This window comes from Lonchura striata, chromosome 16 (assembly GCF_046129695.1).
Source record: "Lonchura striata isolate bLonStr1 chromosome 16, bLonStr1.mat, whole genome shotgun sequence".
NCBI lineage: Eukaryota > Metazoa > Chordata > Aves > Passeriformes > Estrildidae > Lonchura > Lonchura striata.
This window is the reverse complement of record NC_134618.1, coordinates 10743158-10760614: the sequence shown is the minus strand read 5'-3', so window position 1 is coordinate 10760614 and position 17457 is coordinate 10743158. Positions and strand designations below refer to the sequence as shown.

The 17457-nt window shown below is 37.7% G+C and overlaps 1 protein-coding gene across 1 annotated transcript; it reads right to left on the bottom strand.

Annotated features, from left to right (window-relative positions):
* Nucleotides 1-1390: 1390 nt before the first annotated feature.
* On the bottom strand, nt 1391-17405 carry LOC116184174 (transmembrane protein 180-like). Its single transcript, XM_077786960.1, has 7 exons — nt 17377-17405; nt 13994-14172; nt 12452-13186; nt 9386-9540; nt 7832-7915; nt 6664-6807; nt 1391-1615 (listed from the first exon to the last, which is right to left on the bottom strand). The coding sequence occupies exons 2-7, from the start codon at nt 14144-14146 to the stop codon at nt 1486-1488; spliced, it is 1401 nt and encodes a 466-aa protein (XP_077643086.1). The 5' UTR covers nt 14147-14172; nt 17377-17405; the 3' UTR covers nt 1391-1485.
* Between the last annotated feature and the right edge of the window lie 52 nt (nt 17406-17457).

The window sequence follows — 17457 nt, the reverse complement described above, 5'->3', positions numbered from 1 at the left end:
CCCTCTTTTTCATTCATCATCTTGAAAGCACTTCACACTTCAAAAAAGGCAAGGAAATGATGTTGTTTTTACTCTGCAAATGTAGAAATCAAGGCACAAACGAATGTTTTTTTCAGCTCTGTTATTTCAAATTTCAAATTTCTTCATTCAATTATGCTGGTGTCCACCAAAATGCAAAGCCATTTCTTACACTCCTTTCTCTTCCAAGTTACCTGTCACAGTAAGTAGAGCCTTGAAAATCAGCTTGCTCAGCCTTTTAAAACTGGGATCCACACAATGCTCTTGTACTTTCAAGTGGCACTCCCTAAGAAAGGTGCTACTAAAACTGAGTTTGCCCAGATAAAACATAATACAAAAACGGAGTGATTGTATTATGCTAAAGGTATTTATCACTGCACAATTACACAGTGGATATACTGGAGGAAGAATAATATTGATTAAATGGGAGTACTGTAAACATGCCAATGTGTCTTACCATTACAATTTGTGAAATGAAGAGAGGACTCAATGTTTCTGAATTTTTATCAAAAGCTCTTTATTTTATAAAAATCACAGGATTAATTTAAAATCTTAACTGATAAGAATTAACCAGAAATTATCTAACTTCAACTTGATGATTCAGAAATTAACTTGAATAGTCACACAGCAAATGAGTTAGCCAGTGAACACTAATGAACAGGTAGAGCTTGGTTTAATAACTGTGTGTGCCCACGTTTGTCCAAGAGCTGAACCCTACATCCACAGACTAATGCTGTCCTTGCCACAATGACATTCTGTATGAGGTACTAACTATAGGATACCTTCAAAATTATTTTCCCATTTAAAGCCAGAAAACTGCACTGACCTTCCACCAACCAGAGATTCTGAAAGCCAGTGAGGACTTACTGAGCTTCTTCCATACTGAGCAACACTGAACAGCATCTGAATCCTTTTCTTCTTCAGCCTGACACAGACTTTCACAGGGTAGTTAATTACTCTTGGCTCTTCCCGTGGTAGCTGACAGATATGTCTTGAAACTGGCCAGCTAGATACCATCTAAATTTTTCTCTTTATCTCCCTGCCATCCATGAGGGATGTCCACTGGGATCTTCCAGATTAACTTCAGAGATCTGCCTTTTATCAATATGGCAAAATTAATCCACCAGTAGGCTTCAGAAAATACAGTTCCCTTGAATTCCAGGTGCTGGGTTGGGATCCCTTTCCCTGATCTGCCTAATCCTTTCTTCAAATGAGTTATCAGGAGTCATTATATACCAGAAATTACTTTAAATAAAGTAATTAAGGATAAACCCCATTAACAGAAAGCAAATGAATTAGGAAAAACTTGTGTAGGCTCAGCATTAAGGCTGAATGTGACTCAGTCTGTAGAGACTGAATGAAATAGCTCAGACTGTGTTTCCTCTTGCAATTTTGCTTTCTCACATGAAAAACTTACTGAACTCTCTTGTGGTTCAGCAGGAGATACACTGACCACTGGTTCCATATTTACTGTGGAGCTGCCAGGTGGCTGTTCTGGATGGAAAAGGAAGTCCAGGTCAGGATCTGTAGGACTGCAATGCAGAGGGGAACCAGACAGACCAGGTAGAACATGGCATCATGGAGATCTAAAAATGACCTGAAACAAATAAGAAGTCAGCTTTCACTATGAAGATTAACTTCCATGGTCATTAAACAAGTTATTTTAAAATCATTCCCATTATAAACACATAGACATGCTATGTATTTATCTGTACAGTCAATTCTACATAAAAGAAATAGAAATACCTTGTGTATTTTCTAATTTTACATACAGATATGTATTATATATTGCTTTCTCTAGGTGGGAGGAATTCAGACAATTAGCACACAAAGAGTTAATTTTAATACAACCTAAGAAATCCTGTTGACTACTTTCCTGATTATGTAATATAGACATCAATTTAAGCAAATTTCATTCAGTTATAGAACAGAGCATCCAAAAAACTTTAAAAAGATAGAAAAAACTGAAAGAGAAACAAATGTAGAAAATGAAAGCAAACATTTGAACATGAAATTAATTTATTTGAATTGAAATCTGTGCTACTTACTATCCACATAATGTGATGTTTCAGATGCTGAATGCTAGATAGAGGTAATGATAATTGCACAAAATTCAGGTGTGGTTTCAAGGGCCATTTGAACTATCAAGCCTTATTTCATTTGGTTTTAAAATAAATGATTACAAGATAATATAATCCAAAGAAAGAATAAATGTGAAATTGACACTAGTTTTCATTTTTTCTAGTGAATGCATGGCATTTCCTCATTTAAATCTTCTCTAATGAAAAATAAATAAAAGCATCAGCAAATATGAATGAAGAAAGAAAATACAGGAATTAAATGAGCTCCCTTTTGTGAGCAGTATGGTTTCTGACAGCTCAAAGCATGCATTTTGGCATTCATCTAGTAGGAATCATTATCTACTTGCATTCTGTTAATTATGGGATTCTAATTACTTAAATATCAGGAAAGTCAACTCAAGCTGAGAAACAGCCCCTAAGTGAACTTTCTCTCCATGAGGCAGTTTATGTTCCTTTCTAATTTTTTTCCTTAGCATTCAGGAATGAGATAAGAGACTCACAGAAAAGCTATGGACATGGTCCAAAAAAACTGAAATCTGTGAAAAATACCCCAAACTTTGAGCAGGTTTCTGAATAAAACCTACAAGCTCCTCTGAATCATGAAAAAATCAACTAATGTCTCACTCAGTTTTACAGAAAAAATGTTTGCAAGCTCCAGCAAAGCCCAGATTCTGTCCTTAGTACAGACCCAGGCTCATAAATGAGCACAGTTTATCTCAAACCATGTACATGCTAATGCTACATAAGAAAACAAAAGCCCACAGGCTCACAAGTGAATCACTTAATCACTCGGGCAATTGCATTTGTGACTGGAAGTGCTCACTAGCAGGCCACTGGTCCATAGCCAATGTTTATTGGCAGTGGCAATAATTTACCATTTAGAGTTGTTTACTGGCCTGTGTCCAACTGCATTTCCAGTGCACCTACAGGGGAAGGAGCCCACATCATGCACAGCTCTGGCTCAGCTGCCCCCAGGGACTGCAGGAGCAGTGCCAGCAGGGAGGCCACAGACACATTATTTAACCACCTAATGATGAGAACAGGACCCAGACACAGTTGACAGGATGTTGGGGCTTGCATTTGGCCTGTTCTGCACACTAAAGAGGATTGCAGTTTTCAGTGCTAACATTATTCCATCTTTACACAAAGAACATCTGCAAAATCACTCACACGCTGCAATCCTGATTTGGTTTCACTGGAACAATGCTGATTTAAGACAATAATATTACCTATTGTACTGTAAAACTTTAAGTTATCACGGGAATTATGAAAAAGTATCTATAATACACAAAACAAGGCATGGGAAAATATTTCATTAAGGGACTGGGATAAATCATGAGCAGAGTTTGGATTTTATCACAATTACAGCTGAACAAGTAACTTCAGAAATTTCCACATCTACCTTTTTTTTTTGCTTACACAGGAATAAAACACACAGCGTTTCCCTAAACAACCCTAAAATCACTCTGAACAGAATGTCAAGTAGTTCAGTAATTCAATATGAAAGCATTAACAGTTTAAAGTGCCTTCAATAAATAATGAAGAATTGATGCCAAATAAATTTATTCTGAAGAACGAATTTGAAAAGCACTCTCAAGAGAAGCTGGTGGTAGTTGCAGTGGCTCTCCAGAAGAGGGAGGTTTTAAACTAGGCATCTTGTCCATAGCAAACTAAAAAAAAAAAAAAATCAAGCCAAACTAAAAACAAAACAAAACAAAACAAAAACCAAACAACAAAACAAAACAAAACAAAAAACCCAACCAACCAACCAACCAAACAAAAAAACATACAAACAAACAAAAAAACCCAAACCCAAACAAGAACAAAAAACATCTCAAGCCATACAGGGCACATACTGCTGTCCTATGATGATGGAAGAAAGGAAAAATCAGGACACTCCATTCTCCAAAGTGTTGCTCACATTTTAAAGATATTAAAAACCAATTTCCATGACAAAGTGCAGTGACCACATTTCCTAAGGATGTGGCACAATGTGTGAGCAGAGGGGAAGGATCACCTTTGCCCTGCTGCAGGACTTTGGCTAATTCCAGTGCATTTCTCCAGCCTGAGATCCCCCCTGATGGCACTGTCACCCTCTGTGCAGGTGCCACAGCCCCAGCTTTGTGTCATCCCCAAACTTCCTGAGGGTCCATCCTGCCCCATCATCCTGGTCATCAGGAATGCAGCCCAGGCAGGCAATCAGGCAATCTCCACTGCCTTCCCCTGCCCACCAAGTCATTTAACTGTAGAAGTTTATCAAGTTGGTCAAGCATCGCTTCCCCTTGGAGGAGCCATGCTGGCTATTACTGATGATTTTATTGTCCTTACTGTGCCTGGAGCTTTCCAGCATTAGCTGCTCCCATCATTGTTGCTACCATTTAGCTCTAAGTTCAAGAAAAAGTAATAATTATTAGTAAAAGTAAAATAAATTATTAAAAAGAATTCACAATGCAGCAAATAGTGTATAGACTGCATATTCTGCCTTGTCCCAGTAAACAACATTGCTGGAAACTCTTCAGACATATTTATTGAGGGCCCAAACATTTTGTTAATGCAGAATAAGGGCCCTCTGTACTATCTTCACAATTCACTGCCACTACACCTAATAAAGCAAATGCTTTCCAGAGCATTTAATAGATATTGCCAGCTTTGGAGAAAGAGGAAGGACAGAGCTGAGACTGTATTGGCATGGGTCATAATACTTCATTTTATATAATTCATGTGTGAGAAAAGCTTTTTTTTTCCCAAAACAATTTGGGCACATTTTAAACAATCTCTTGTATTTAATTTCTGTTTGTCCTCAAACAACTTGGTCCTGGGGCAAGTGTATTTTAACTGTCTGCCTATGGCTGAAATGCGAGATCAGCCAATAGGCTTTTAATATATATAAGTAGTTTTAGCTCAGTCAGTGGTCTCAGAACAGTGCCAAGGGCACAATGACTCCCTGGAAACAACTTTGAGCTTTCTGATCTTCACGGATTGTGTATCAACCCTGCACTCCATATGCAAGCACAGGAAAACCCATTCAAACACTACATATACAGGAAACACAGGCAAACTGCTTCATATTTAAGAAATTATTTTTGAAAGGATTGGCAAAAGAAATACTATTTCAGGTGCTCTGATCCACTAATCTCAGCTTTGTATGTTTTATGCTGTTCCTGGCTCTAGTGAAATAAATAAAATTTCAGCATTACTCAAGTGAAAACACAGGATTTATAGATGGAGCATTCCAAGTATTTCAACCTCTATATAATAAATTCATTGTTGCTATAGTCCAGGGGCTATTTACCAGGCAAAAAAGATTTATGACTACTGTGATTTAAAATCCATCCACAAAGGGATAATTTCTCTGACTGAAAGGGATCAGAACTGCAGTTTTTATGTTTCAAATCTGAATTTCTCTGAATTATCAAGATGAATATATTCAGCCCTCTCATATCCACATCCAGTTCAACCTACCACTCTTCTGCAAAAATCACTCATCTTATTTGACATTATAATGAGGTTCATGTCCTCTTCACATCATCTCACTGGCTATCTACAGAATGCATTAAAGTAAGCTGTTCTCACACATAGCCTCAAACTTAAGCTGCCTTTGCTTCTGTCTGGATGCATTTCTGAAGACCACCTGTTGTTCTTTTATGTCATACTTGTCCTCATACATTTTTTTAGAAAATTCCTCAAATATGGAATGTTCTCCTAACCTTAGGTGACTCTCTATAACCAGACTTCTCTCCCTCAGGAGGTATCTCCACAAAAGTTCATATAAAATTGTGTTTATCTGTTCCTTTAGGTTTTTACTAAAAGTTTAGGAGAGCTATGTAGCTCTCAGGATATTCAAGTTGTACCTTCAGGTAAATCCTAATCAGGACTGAATTTTCCATTTAGCCCTGACTTCAGTTATTCCTTATGTTGCCACTTCCTCCTGATGGTCATAAATACAGCCTGTGACCCTTTCAGTGTGGCTATTCCCTGTTAATTTATTTTTATAAAAGCCCACACATGTCCAACTAACCAGCAACCACAACTTTATGCTGTTTTAAGGTATCCAGGGTCTGCAATGAAATCATTAGCATTAGAATGGTAAGGAGTATTGGAGCCAAAATGATACACTCCTACTCAAGGCAAAGTCTTTCTCTCCAGTGATTATACTGCTTCCTCTCAAACAGAAAAAAAAAAAAAAGATCTGATTTAACATTATATATTGTATATTTAAGGAAGTAGGTTTATGAGGTAAACAAAATGCAGATGCCAGGACAACGTGTATCTTAATAAGAGCTATTAGGTGATCTCAAACATTTTCTTATTTTATTGCAAAAAGCAAGGGGATGAAAGATATCCTTTGCTTTTCAAAATCAGGCAGATATCCTCATGTACACTGTTTAATAAATTATTTACTCTTTAAAAAACATTTTTACTTCTACGCAAACACAGCTGATAAGTATTTTAAAATGTTTATGTTTTTGAAGTTGATGCAAAGTAATTGCTGATCAATTTTATTTTTAGATTACAGAGTATTTAATGATATTTTCTAAGATTTAAAGTATCTCTTTTGACTAACCTTATATCAGGATGACCAGGTACATTATTCAGGTTATAATATCCATAATGATTTAGTACTGTAACCACAACCATTGGAGCCAAAGATTGGGCAGGCTTAGTAAATAAAGCATTGGTACCAAAAACCATAGAGGAAAGTGGTAACCTAAAATATTTGGGGAAAAAAGAAGTTAATGCACAACACAAACTTATTAGTGTATTAATTACAATTGTGATTTTAAAAAGCTTGAAATCTTGTTAATGTGCAAATCCTAAATATCATGATCCTTAGATTTATCTAGTTCACACATTATAGCAAAGAGATCTACTCTCATAATGGAATTTAAATTTATTTGGAAATTAAAGGTTACAAACCTCTACAGGGTGTGTGTATGAGTCTATATATATATCTACACATATATACATAGACACAGCTTGGCCCTAATTCTGAAGTGACTTATACTTAAATTCAACTTTGTGCACTTTGAGTAATTATTGAAGTTAAATTAGACTGAACAGTGCATGGAGAATTAATTACAACTGAAGATTTTGCATGCATAGGCCAGAAAATGAGGCAATTTTTTCCTCATGAAAGCAACAGATCTTCCATTTGAGGGGTAAGTTCTTTAACAGGAGTGAATCTGCACTTACATAACAATTGACTGAACCAACAGGAAGTTATGTGCACTTTGATAAAAATCCAAAAGATCAGTGAGTTGCAATATACTATTCTGCAGCAGGTTTTATCACTTTTATTTCAGGGAGATAAAGGAACCAGTTAGACTTTGAAATCTGCATTTTACCTAGCATAGGCAAAGCTTTCTTAACACCTTTTCCATCTTGGAAAGGCCTCATTCAGAAAATTCCATACATGATCATAGATGTACCTGGTTACAAAGTAATTCAATTTGAGCTAACAAAAATAAAGCCACAAAAATTGGAAGGACTTGGGTTATATTATAGTATAAGAAAAAAGCGAAATGACCTAATAATCTGTTCAAATGACTACTGGAGGAACTGCAGGAAACTTTACTCAAGTTCTGATCTTCACTTATGCTAAGTTGTTCTCACAATAAGTACTCCTATATCAAGGATCCCAGATAATTTACTGTCTTTACATTGACATAATTTATTACTAAAGAGTAACAAGGCAAACAGCGTGTTTAAAAAAATGGTAATGACTGACATACCTCCTCTTGTGCTTTATTAAATCTGCATCAACAATATCTGCCAAAGGCAAATTGAACAAGCTAAATGAAGCTTGCACAATTATCCTAAAGAAAAAAAAATATTGAAGATGTTCACAGTTCTTATATTCACCTTATAATGAAATTGTAACTGACATTCTAACACAAACACACCAACATAGATATTCTGCAAGCACACAAAGCTGAGATGTTCCTTAAAACATGAAAGCATTACCAGATCTGTTTTTAGTTGAGATTTAGAAATCAATATGCAAACCTAGAAGTGGGGGATTTTCTTCTTTTTTTTTTTTTTTTGCTGGACATTGGTGTAAAAGGTAATGAAAACTGACAATAAATTTACATTATCAGTAAATGTCATTTTAAATGATCAGGAGAAAAGAAACACCTCAGAAAAAGGGGAAACTGAACATTTGCTCTTGAAATTTGGAAAAAACGTGACTATGTGGAAGATAAACTTCAAGGTCTAAGAATTAGAATAGAAAGAACAGTTTGCATGCATTCCTGTATATATATTTACAGTGTATATAGATGTATATAGATATGCAACATACACATACAAACACACACATACAAAGCTGACTTTTAACAAATGGCCAAATTAAACAATAAACTCAAATATTACAATTTCTGTGTCATTAAATTTTGGGTGTGATGAGCTTTTACTAACAAGGTACTTTGAACAACTAGCACTTTAAACATACAGTCTTTAGGTACCTCAGAATTTTTTTCTTGTAGAAATCAAAACACATCTTCATCATTTAAAACATGCAGATAACGAAATTCAATTTATTGTTCACACAATTCAGTGTTAGAGTATCCCACAACTGCAATACTGAAAATAAGAAAGAAAATGGGGTGGGGAGGGAAAGATGAAGAAAAAGAGAGCAGGAAAGACAACAACAGAGAAAGACAACAATGAAAGAGAACATGAAGAAATAAAAACAAAGTGCTGTAACAGTATTCTGAACAAACAGCTCTTTATGTTGAAATAAGGTTTTTCATGTATTATTATATATTTATGTGAAAATACCACTGCTTGGCATCTTAGTACTGAGCACCAGTGGGAGTGGGCTTGTTGCTGGTTACCCAACAGACACCCGAGTTACCCAGATCTGCCTGCAGTGCAGCACACAAGTGTTCCTGCAACACAGGGGGGGCTCTGAGCTTTCCCAGCAAACAGCCCCTGGGGAGAGAGACTGTTTCCTCTGCTGAGCTCTTCCATGTCTGTGGAAAACATGAGATTCTCCTTCCCTTGTATCTCAGGTTAAAGTGACTGGAGGCATGTACCTGCAAACCGTAATTGCTGTTTGCATTTTAGGCTTTTTTATTTCAAGCAGAATATAAAAGCTGGAACAGAATAAAATGAAAGAGAAAAAAAAAAAAAAAGTTGTAACTGGAGTTTCAATTTTTCTGGTAAGTGAAACAGAATGAAAACCATGAAAGCAGAGGCAGAATCTTCATGATAATAAAAGCAAGTATCTACTCTATTAGAAGTATTTCAGCTGTGTCTATAAACAGGGGAGTGGATTTACTTACATGTTTGTTGTGACATAAAATGCCAGCAGATAATAGTGTTCTTGCCCTAGAAGACACATGACAGCAGCAGCTATTCCTTCATAGTAAAAGGAAAACAAGATAATTCTGTAATAACCAAACTTCTTCAATGAAGCATGACTGAGAAGAACAAGGCACTGAAAAGATAACATATACACATACAGGATGAAAAGATACATACAGTATCTCAGCATTAGGAGAATTATAAAACACAAACCTGGCATAATTAATACCCTTTAAAGAAAAAAAAAATGCAAAGAATGACCCTTTCTAAGAAGTTCAACAAAATAAAAAAATACAAATTGAACAAAGACAACTCTCCACTGGCTCATTCTATGCCACTTCTACTAGGTACAGTCTCCTTTCACTCAAAAACTAGCCACTGAGAACTGCTATACTGCTATATCCTGAGGAAAACAGTTCCCCACAATGCCTATTATTTAAAACTTATGATCTTTACTTTTGATATCCCTTAAAGTATTAGCTTTGCAGTATGATAACTAAATCAAGCATCTTGCCATGAAACAGCTGAAAAGATGTATTTTCAGTATTTACTTTTTCATTAATATTAATATTTTCATTGACATTTATAGAAATGAAGCAAGATTTTTAAGTTGTCAAAGCAAGCTCACCAGGACAGCTTTAACTAAGCAAGTTAGAGGCTTTACTAGCAAATAGAGAAAGGCAGAGGCCAGTGCTTGTGCATGACTGAGTTTTAATTTTGCCAGTCTTGGCAAGGAGTAGATTCTGAATATCTAGTGACTGGCTAACTCAAGAAAATTAAGTGCTCATTATAGTATGAACAAAATTTAAGTTCTTCTACATTGTTCCTCACTTTTCAGTTTCAGTGGGACATTCTGTAATGAATTATGTTCTTTTTATTATATGGGCCTTTGTCACCATCTACATGGTCCTCATGTCTGTCACAAATATACAAACTGTATACAGATCCACACTTTCTCCTTTTTTCTGTGTTACAGAGATGAACTGTGTAATATTCAGATGAAGAACAGGAAAGAATTTTCTTTGTACAATTGTTCCCACACCGAACTGCTTTAACATAACAAATAAAACCAGGATGCTCCAGTCAGACAAAGATTACCACAGCAAATGCTATTGTATAAAAAGCTCAAGATTTCTGCTTGATCAGGGAGGCAAAACTAATCTGGAAAGGTGATCTAAGAAAAATATCTTCTTATAAGAAATTTAAAACATACTCCTCCCCCTGGCTGTTTTCAGGCATTTTGTTGAAAAGTGCCTCCAGTAGAAATATTAAGGGATCATGTAATGCCTGCAACTGTAAACACTATGTTCCTGTCTCCCTGTAATTGTAAAATAACCCTGTCTCAGGAAGTACTTATGACTTAGAAAATTCCTCACTACTTGTATGTTTTTAAGACTGTGTGTTTATAAGGAAAATACTAACAATGATGCAAATTCAAAGTTGCTTGTCTGTGTTACAGCAGCGTTTTCCTTGTGGGCAGGTTGTGCTCCTCACACCCACTACTAGAAGAAACCTAAGTCAGAAGCTGAATTCTAGTTTAGCAAAGGCCACTGAAGCAGAGTTCATAAAAAGGAGCTTTATTTTACAAGGGTCGTGTGTTTTTCCAGTAAGTGAAGTTCAGGACATTGCCATTAGAGAATTCTCTTATTGTATCTTGAACTCAAAGGGACAAAACCTGAGAAAAATAAGGTCACAGCAAACCCTCTACGGTTCAGTGACCTTCTAGACAAAGAGTCTCTGGGGAGCAAGACAGAGATGCATTTTCTGAAAGATTGTTCTTTTCACACTGTCACACTGATTTTATCAATAAAAATGATTGCTATATATTAAGTGTAAAATTATTTAAACTTTCCTAACTTCTGTAGCCTCTGATTTATTTCCAAAGTTCATTACCTAAATGCCTGAGGTACAGATGAAAACACCAAAACTATTAAACCTGTGATAAGGACAAAAGTTGAAATTATAGATAGTTAGGAGTTATGGAACAGAAGGTATGTTCAGGATCTCTATGTTTTATATGCAAAAGCCAAAATGAGAACTGAAATTGAGCTGTGAATTCCAGTTGCATTTTCATATATCTTCTTATACATATTACTTATCAAAACCCATTACAATTCAATGAATATAACAGCCTGATTTTAAAAAATTCTGAACACCATCAGCACACCTATGATGAATGTCAGAATACTCATATTTTGAGTATCCTAACTTTCAATGTCCAAAAAGTAAACACAGAGAATTTGTTTTTTAAATCTAGAGGAAGAAGTTAGAAGGCAATGAACAAAAGAATTTTTTATTTACTGCAGACAAGTATGGTCTCTGGGATGTAGTTTTGCTGCTCTTCTTGTTCTCACACATTACTCTTTTGGGTTCTCTTTCTCTTTTCAGTTCATTATTCCTCCCCTCATCCCTGACTGGGCTCTTAAAAGTATGTTTCTCTTCCCCATAAATACTATTGACCAAGAGACCAATCAACAAAATAAATGGGAATGTATTATTTACCAAAAGCAGCTATTTAGAGTTTTGTTTGGTTTCCATGACTTAGATACCACATATTTTAACAATGCTTTTCATACTTAATAATTTTTTTCTGGTATTTTGTGCATTTTATTTCAGAAACTTCCTGAAGAAGAGCTTAGTCTTTCATTTGTAATACACACATTGGAAAACAAAACAAATCAAAGAAAGAATTCAGAATTATGTCGATTTTGCTTCAGAAACATTTGATCTTGGCCATGTTTTTCATTCCTTTATGCTGAGGTATTATAAGCAGTGGAGGATACAAAACATTCATTCCTTGCCTACTCAAGTCTCACATTGTTTTAAACACATGTTCTACCAGCCTGTCTGCTCCCTCTACCTCTTACACTCGATCAGCCTACACAGAGGTACTTTCTTCTTCTAGAGCACTGGGGAGTGAGACTTGGTACTCATTTTGGCAAAAGCCTTATGCCAAATACAGCATTTTTTCAAGCATTAAATGAATACTGTGAGCTACCAAAACACCAGGTTTTCATATTTAGAAATAAAGTATGACTGCCTACCTGAGGACAAATAAAACCTGCTCCATACATGATACTTCTTACTGAGGAAGAAAGGACATCCTTAGGAATAAGATTATCCGCAAAGATCATCATAAAATTGTTGTAGAAGGCTAGGTGGAAGACTTGGAAGAAATTCATTGTTACAAAACATAGAAAGTTCTTCTCTGTCATGATCTGTTTCGTCAATGAAACCACTGAGGCCAAGGAGAAAGCTCCATCCCTGTTTTCCAGATTAGCATCCTCAGTATGAATTTCCCTCTGCTCGTACTGACTTGTGCTGCATTTACCTGTGCAACACATACAAGCTGTCGCGAGCGCTGCGATCAAAACGGTGAAAGCCTGAAAATAAGCAAAGTTTTCCATATTATCCGACACGAGCCCGCAAAAGAGAACGCTCGTGGAGCCCAGCAGCGTTGCCACCTGGTTGTACTTGATGAGCTGGAGCCTGCCCTCGTGCCTGCTGGGGCTCTCGGCGAAGAGCGCGCACTGCGCCAGCAGCACGAAGGTCAGCAGCCCGTCGAAGGCGCACAGCGCGGCCGCCAGCTGCAGGCCGCCCACCCAGTCGCCCTCCTCGTAGCGCCGCCAGGGGAACCACGGCAGCAGGAAGGCCAGGCCGTACAGAGGGGCTCCGTACAAAATGGAGACCTGGCGCCTGGAGCAGCACTTCAGCCTCCAGTTGTCTTGGATGTACCCAAAAAGGGGATTGTTGATGGCGTTCCAGATCATAAACACAACCTGCCACGGACAAGGGAATTTGTCACTGCTGTCGTTCTTCTACAACGTATTTATTTAAAATAAATCTCTATTCAGACAATAAATAAATACATAGAAAAGCTACTCCGAGTAGAACAAGTCTTAGAGTCTTACTGAAGCTACTCAGGTCTTATTAACAGCTACTTAGAGTCTTAAGAGATACTTAGAATTTAGAGTCAAAACAGACTCTAAAACAAATTCTTATTGGTATTCATAGGTTTATAGAAATTTTGAAAAAATAAGATGAGTAAGTAAGTGGGTGACCAACTACATGTGAAATAAACTGTCTCTAAGACTCCAGTCTTTCAAAACCTTCTATATTTGTGCTTTCATCCTGCAAAGCTCAGATATGATTCTCACAGTTGGTTAATTCAAAACATGAGCTGGCCCATTACTTTCAGGAGACCATTTACAACGTGAGTTACTCACATGGATAATGACTTCCAGGATAAATGCAGTATTCAAGTACTTAAACTGTTCATAGGAAAGCACTAATGTCAAACTTATCTATGGACCTGATGTGCAAAATCAGTTTAGAAAATTACTTAAAGCTATGAAATGTAAAAATCTTTTCAGCAATTAACTCTGGAGATTTTTACTCTATGGACTGTAAATTATGTGCTTTATATATAAGTTCCATTGCTTATGGATTAACTAAAGTCAAAGATAATTTACTGTTAATTAATTGCAATTATTTCAAAATTAATCTGTCATTAAAAGAATCACTTTGTTGTAATAACACTGACGCACAGCACAACATGGTAATCAAAATATTCCATTGTACAGTACCTGTGCTACATGAAATGCCGTTTCTGAAATTTTGTATCGGTTTAGGAAAAGCTTAACGTAGTAGAAATTAAAAATGCTATTCATCATTCCAGCACCCAAGGTAGTCATAGAATATGCCAGTGCATTAGCATGAATTCCCCAAAGAATCTTCATCTTCCAAGAGTACAGCTCTCTTCTTCCTCAAGTTACAAAAGAGAATTACAACAATTAGTAGAATAATTTTCCAAATTAAAATAACATGGGGGATTTGCTCGTTTCAGAGGTGCTGAACTACTGGAGGAAAATGTTCCCATTCTTCCTTTTTTTTTACAATCAGAAACACATTTTACTGAGTTACAAGACACTGAGCCCAAAATAATAAGTTATTAGGTGACATTTCTAAGTATAATCAGTACTTAAAAGTCAATGGAACAAGTAGACAAAAATTTGAAAGAAACCCTTCCTAATTGATGTATTGACTCCACTTAAAAACCTACTTTTGCAAACACTCATTTTGGTGTAGAGTTCAAAGTAATTACTTACATTTTAGATCTTTCTTGCTAGCTATATATTCTTAAAATTATGGACTGTGTTGGAATGAAGTGACTCAACTCTTTATGTATTCCAATGCTATGAATGTCAAGTGCAGCATGCACGTAGGTATTTCTTTCAAAACAAATACTAAATTTTGCCCTTCTATTTTAAAATACTAATGGTTAAGAAGCCATGGAAGCAATATTTTCACCTAATAAACCATAAAACAATTAAACCAAAACACCTTTAAATTAACATTTCCATGGTATGGAAGAGTGCATGTAAATAAAACGTAGCAAGTAGCAAACACACCATTTTATGTATGCCCAAGTATCAGACATTTCTTTAATCTGCCATTCAGAGATTCAGCCAACAAATTTTTAAGATGCTGATCTTTTCCATCAATTAGCATGTTTGGTGTAAACAGTGCCATGAAAGGAGCCAGCTCCAGGGAATCTCTACCTTTTAAAGCTATTTAATAGCTACCTAAAAGTAGCCTTTGACCATACTTGATTCTATAAGCCCAATACAAAATTACTCCCAGGTATCTGTTTTTTAATTGAGGCTTTATTCATTTTTACATCTGTTGAAGGAAGCTGCCATTAATTTTGATACGTCAAGTTCAAATTTCAGCCTTACTATGCAAAGCTTTACAACCTGCTTTATGTCAATAGTTCACACTTTGCTCCTCTGCATATCAACAATTTTACGTAAATGCAATTTTCACATGTCCATCAAAACACCTACTTTGAATATCTGCTTGATCAGCAGCTCTATAAGCAGCTCCCTGAACTCCTCATAAAAATAACCATGGAAGAAACAGGAAATGAAAGCCAAGGCTCTTTCCAGCCTTCCTGAGGTTTACAAGGCGGCTGAAGAGAGGAAGGGAGGAACTTCCGAATCACCGGGCAAGGACCATGCCAAAGCCACAATCAGGTAGGGACTGGGAAGATGAACAGGCAGGTTTTCCATCCCCCCCACCACGGGAAATGAGCTCTTGAAGAGCAAATAAATTGTGGATGCACATTTGCATATATAAGATGCTGTGATATGAAACAAAGCTAAGAAAAAAGTCAAGCTGACAAACAACTAGAAGCCTAGCATTCCTTTTATTAAAGCAAATTTGTTTCTAAGAATATGACTGATTTTTAAAAATATTTAAGGATAACCATTATGTATATCTTCAAACTTATTTTTCTGCACCTGTAAAGACAATACATTTTCAGGGGAGAAAATTTTGCATTTTTGCAGCAAGTTTGGTTTCACAGTCTTTTACTGAGAAACCTAAAATGCAGGAAAAGGTTATTGAAAAGATGTAAAATTGAAATGTTTATTTTTAAAAATAAGTTTGATATTAATACGAAAATCATTACAATGAGTATGTTATTGGCAAGTGCCACATTTGCTTTTTCAAGCCTTCACAAATATACTTAACGGAATTATTTATATAGTGGATATTAGGGCTTTTGGAAAAGTAGACACTTCACTTCTATTTCTACCTGGAGCACCCTGCACAAGTCTTCAAAATGGAGAACTCGGAAACTTTACTTTCCTTCAAATTCCACAAGCACCAAGAATACAAGTGCTTCACACTAACTTTACCAGCATGAGTTCTAAATTGTTTTACTCGATTCCTTCTGACACAAATAAAAAAAAAAAATTGGTCCCCTCAGTTTCAGAAAATTTGAAAGATGTTTGGTATTTCTTCAATAAAAATTTTCTTACAATGCACAAACTGGTCCCTAGTACCATGACTAATTGTAATATGCAGGATCTGACACAACTCTACCCTAATTGGTACATCTGGTCAAGCACCTTGTTTATGAAACAGGTTCAATTAGAAGTTGAGGTACCACACTTCCTTCCCCAGATGTTCCCTTTAATAGCACTACAATGGAATCATGCATGAGCATCCCCTCCCTCTTCTTAATAGTCAGCCTTTATATTCAGCAGGTTAAAGCACTGGTGAACATTTCGTGACTCACAGAAGGCAAATGGGTTTCAGAAATTTCTAGTGGTTACAACCGTGTTAATACTCAAGAGGCCGAAAGAACAGGCTGTTAGGGCCAGTGAGATGCAGTGTCACATTACCTGCGATTCTCCCACAGCAGGATGACAACTGCTAAAAGAAATTAGAGCAAGAGTCTAAAGAAGAAAAGTGGATTCCGAGAGATAATAGCAAACGTTGCCTGAGGGGCACTAGCTGCCATCCTGCTCTGCCGTTCTGGGTCCCAAACCGCTGTGCAATGCTCACAGCCCTGACAGACTGGTTGGACGCACGATCTTCCTCATCCCTCTGACGCGACTGGCAGCACATTAGGACGGAAAGCAGAAGGAACGCGGTGCTAGTGCCGAGGGGCAGCGCTGAGGGGAGGCGCTCAGCGGCGCTCCCGGAGGCGGCCGGGCTGCCCCGCCGAGCCCGAGCTGCGGGCTGCACCCTTGGAAGGGCTCCTCTGTCAAAAACAGGGACGTTCGGCTCGTTTTTCAGCAGATCCCGGGAGAGGACACACGGCTCCCTCCGCTTTGTGCGGTAAAGAGGCGACAGCGAGCGGCGGCCGCTCGAGGGAGGTGCGGGGATGGAGCCAGCCCTCTTCGGACTGCAGGCTCCCCGGTCCGCCCTTCCCTCCCGCACTCCGGCCCGCACCTGGACGCCACGCCACGCTGCTCCTCACGGGCTCTGCCCTCAGCGCTCCCAACACGGGGCAACAGCGAGCCTCGGCTTTCCCTACGCCAAGTCGCACTGCCCCACCCCAGCCTGTGTCAGCTCTGCTCCGCCACAAGCCGCAGCCGACATCCCTCAGTAACAGCCCCCCACCATGCACGTCCCCGAGCGCCGGCGACCACCGCCCTTTCCAGAGGCACCGACCCACCTCTTCTGACGGGAGGCTGCGCACCGCGAGCCGGGGGGGCGCGGCTGCCCCGGGCCCACCCTCTCTTCGCTCTCATTGGTC

What these genes read in the sequence shown, in the direction of transcription:
- LOC116184174 (XM_077786960.1), bottom strand. Translation starts at nt 14,146, where the DNA reads ATGAAGATTCTTTGGGGAATTCATGCTAATGCACTGGCATATTCTATG. An exon ending in CGGCATTTCATGTAGCACAG is followed by an intron (nt 13,187 to 13,993) that starts GTACTGTACAAT and finishes TGTCCGTGGCAG; the next exon opens with GTTGTGTTTATGATCTGGAA. An exon ending in CCTGGTCATCCTGATATAAG is followed by an intron (nt 1,616 to 6,663) that starts GTTAGTCAAAAG and finishes TATTTGTTTCAG; the next exon opens with GTCATTTTTAGATCTCCATG.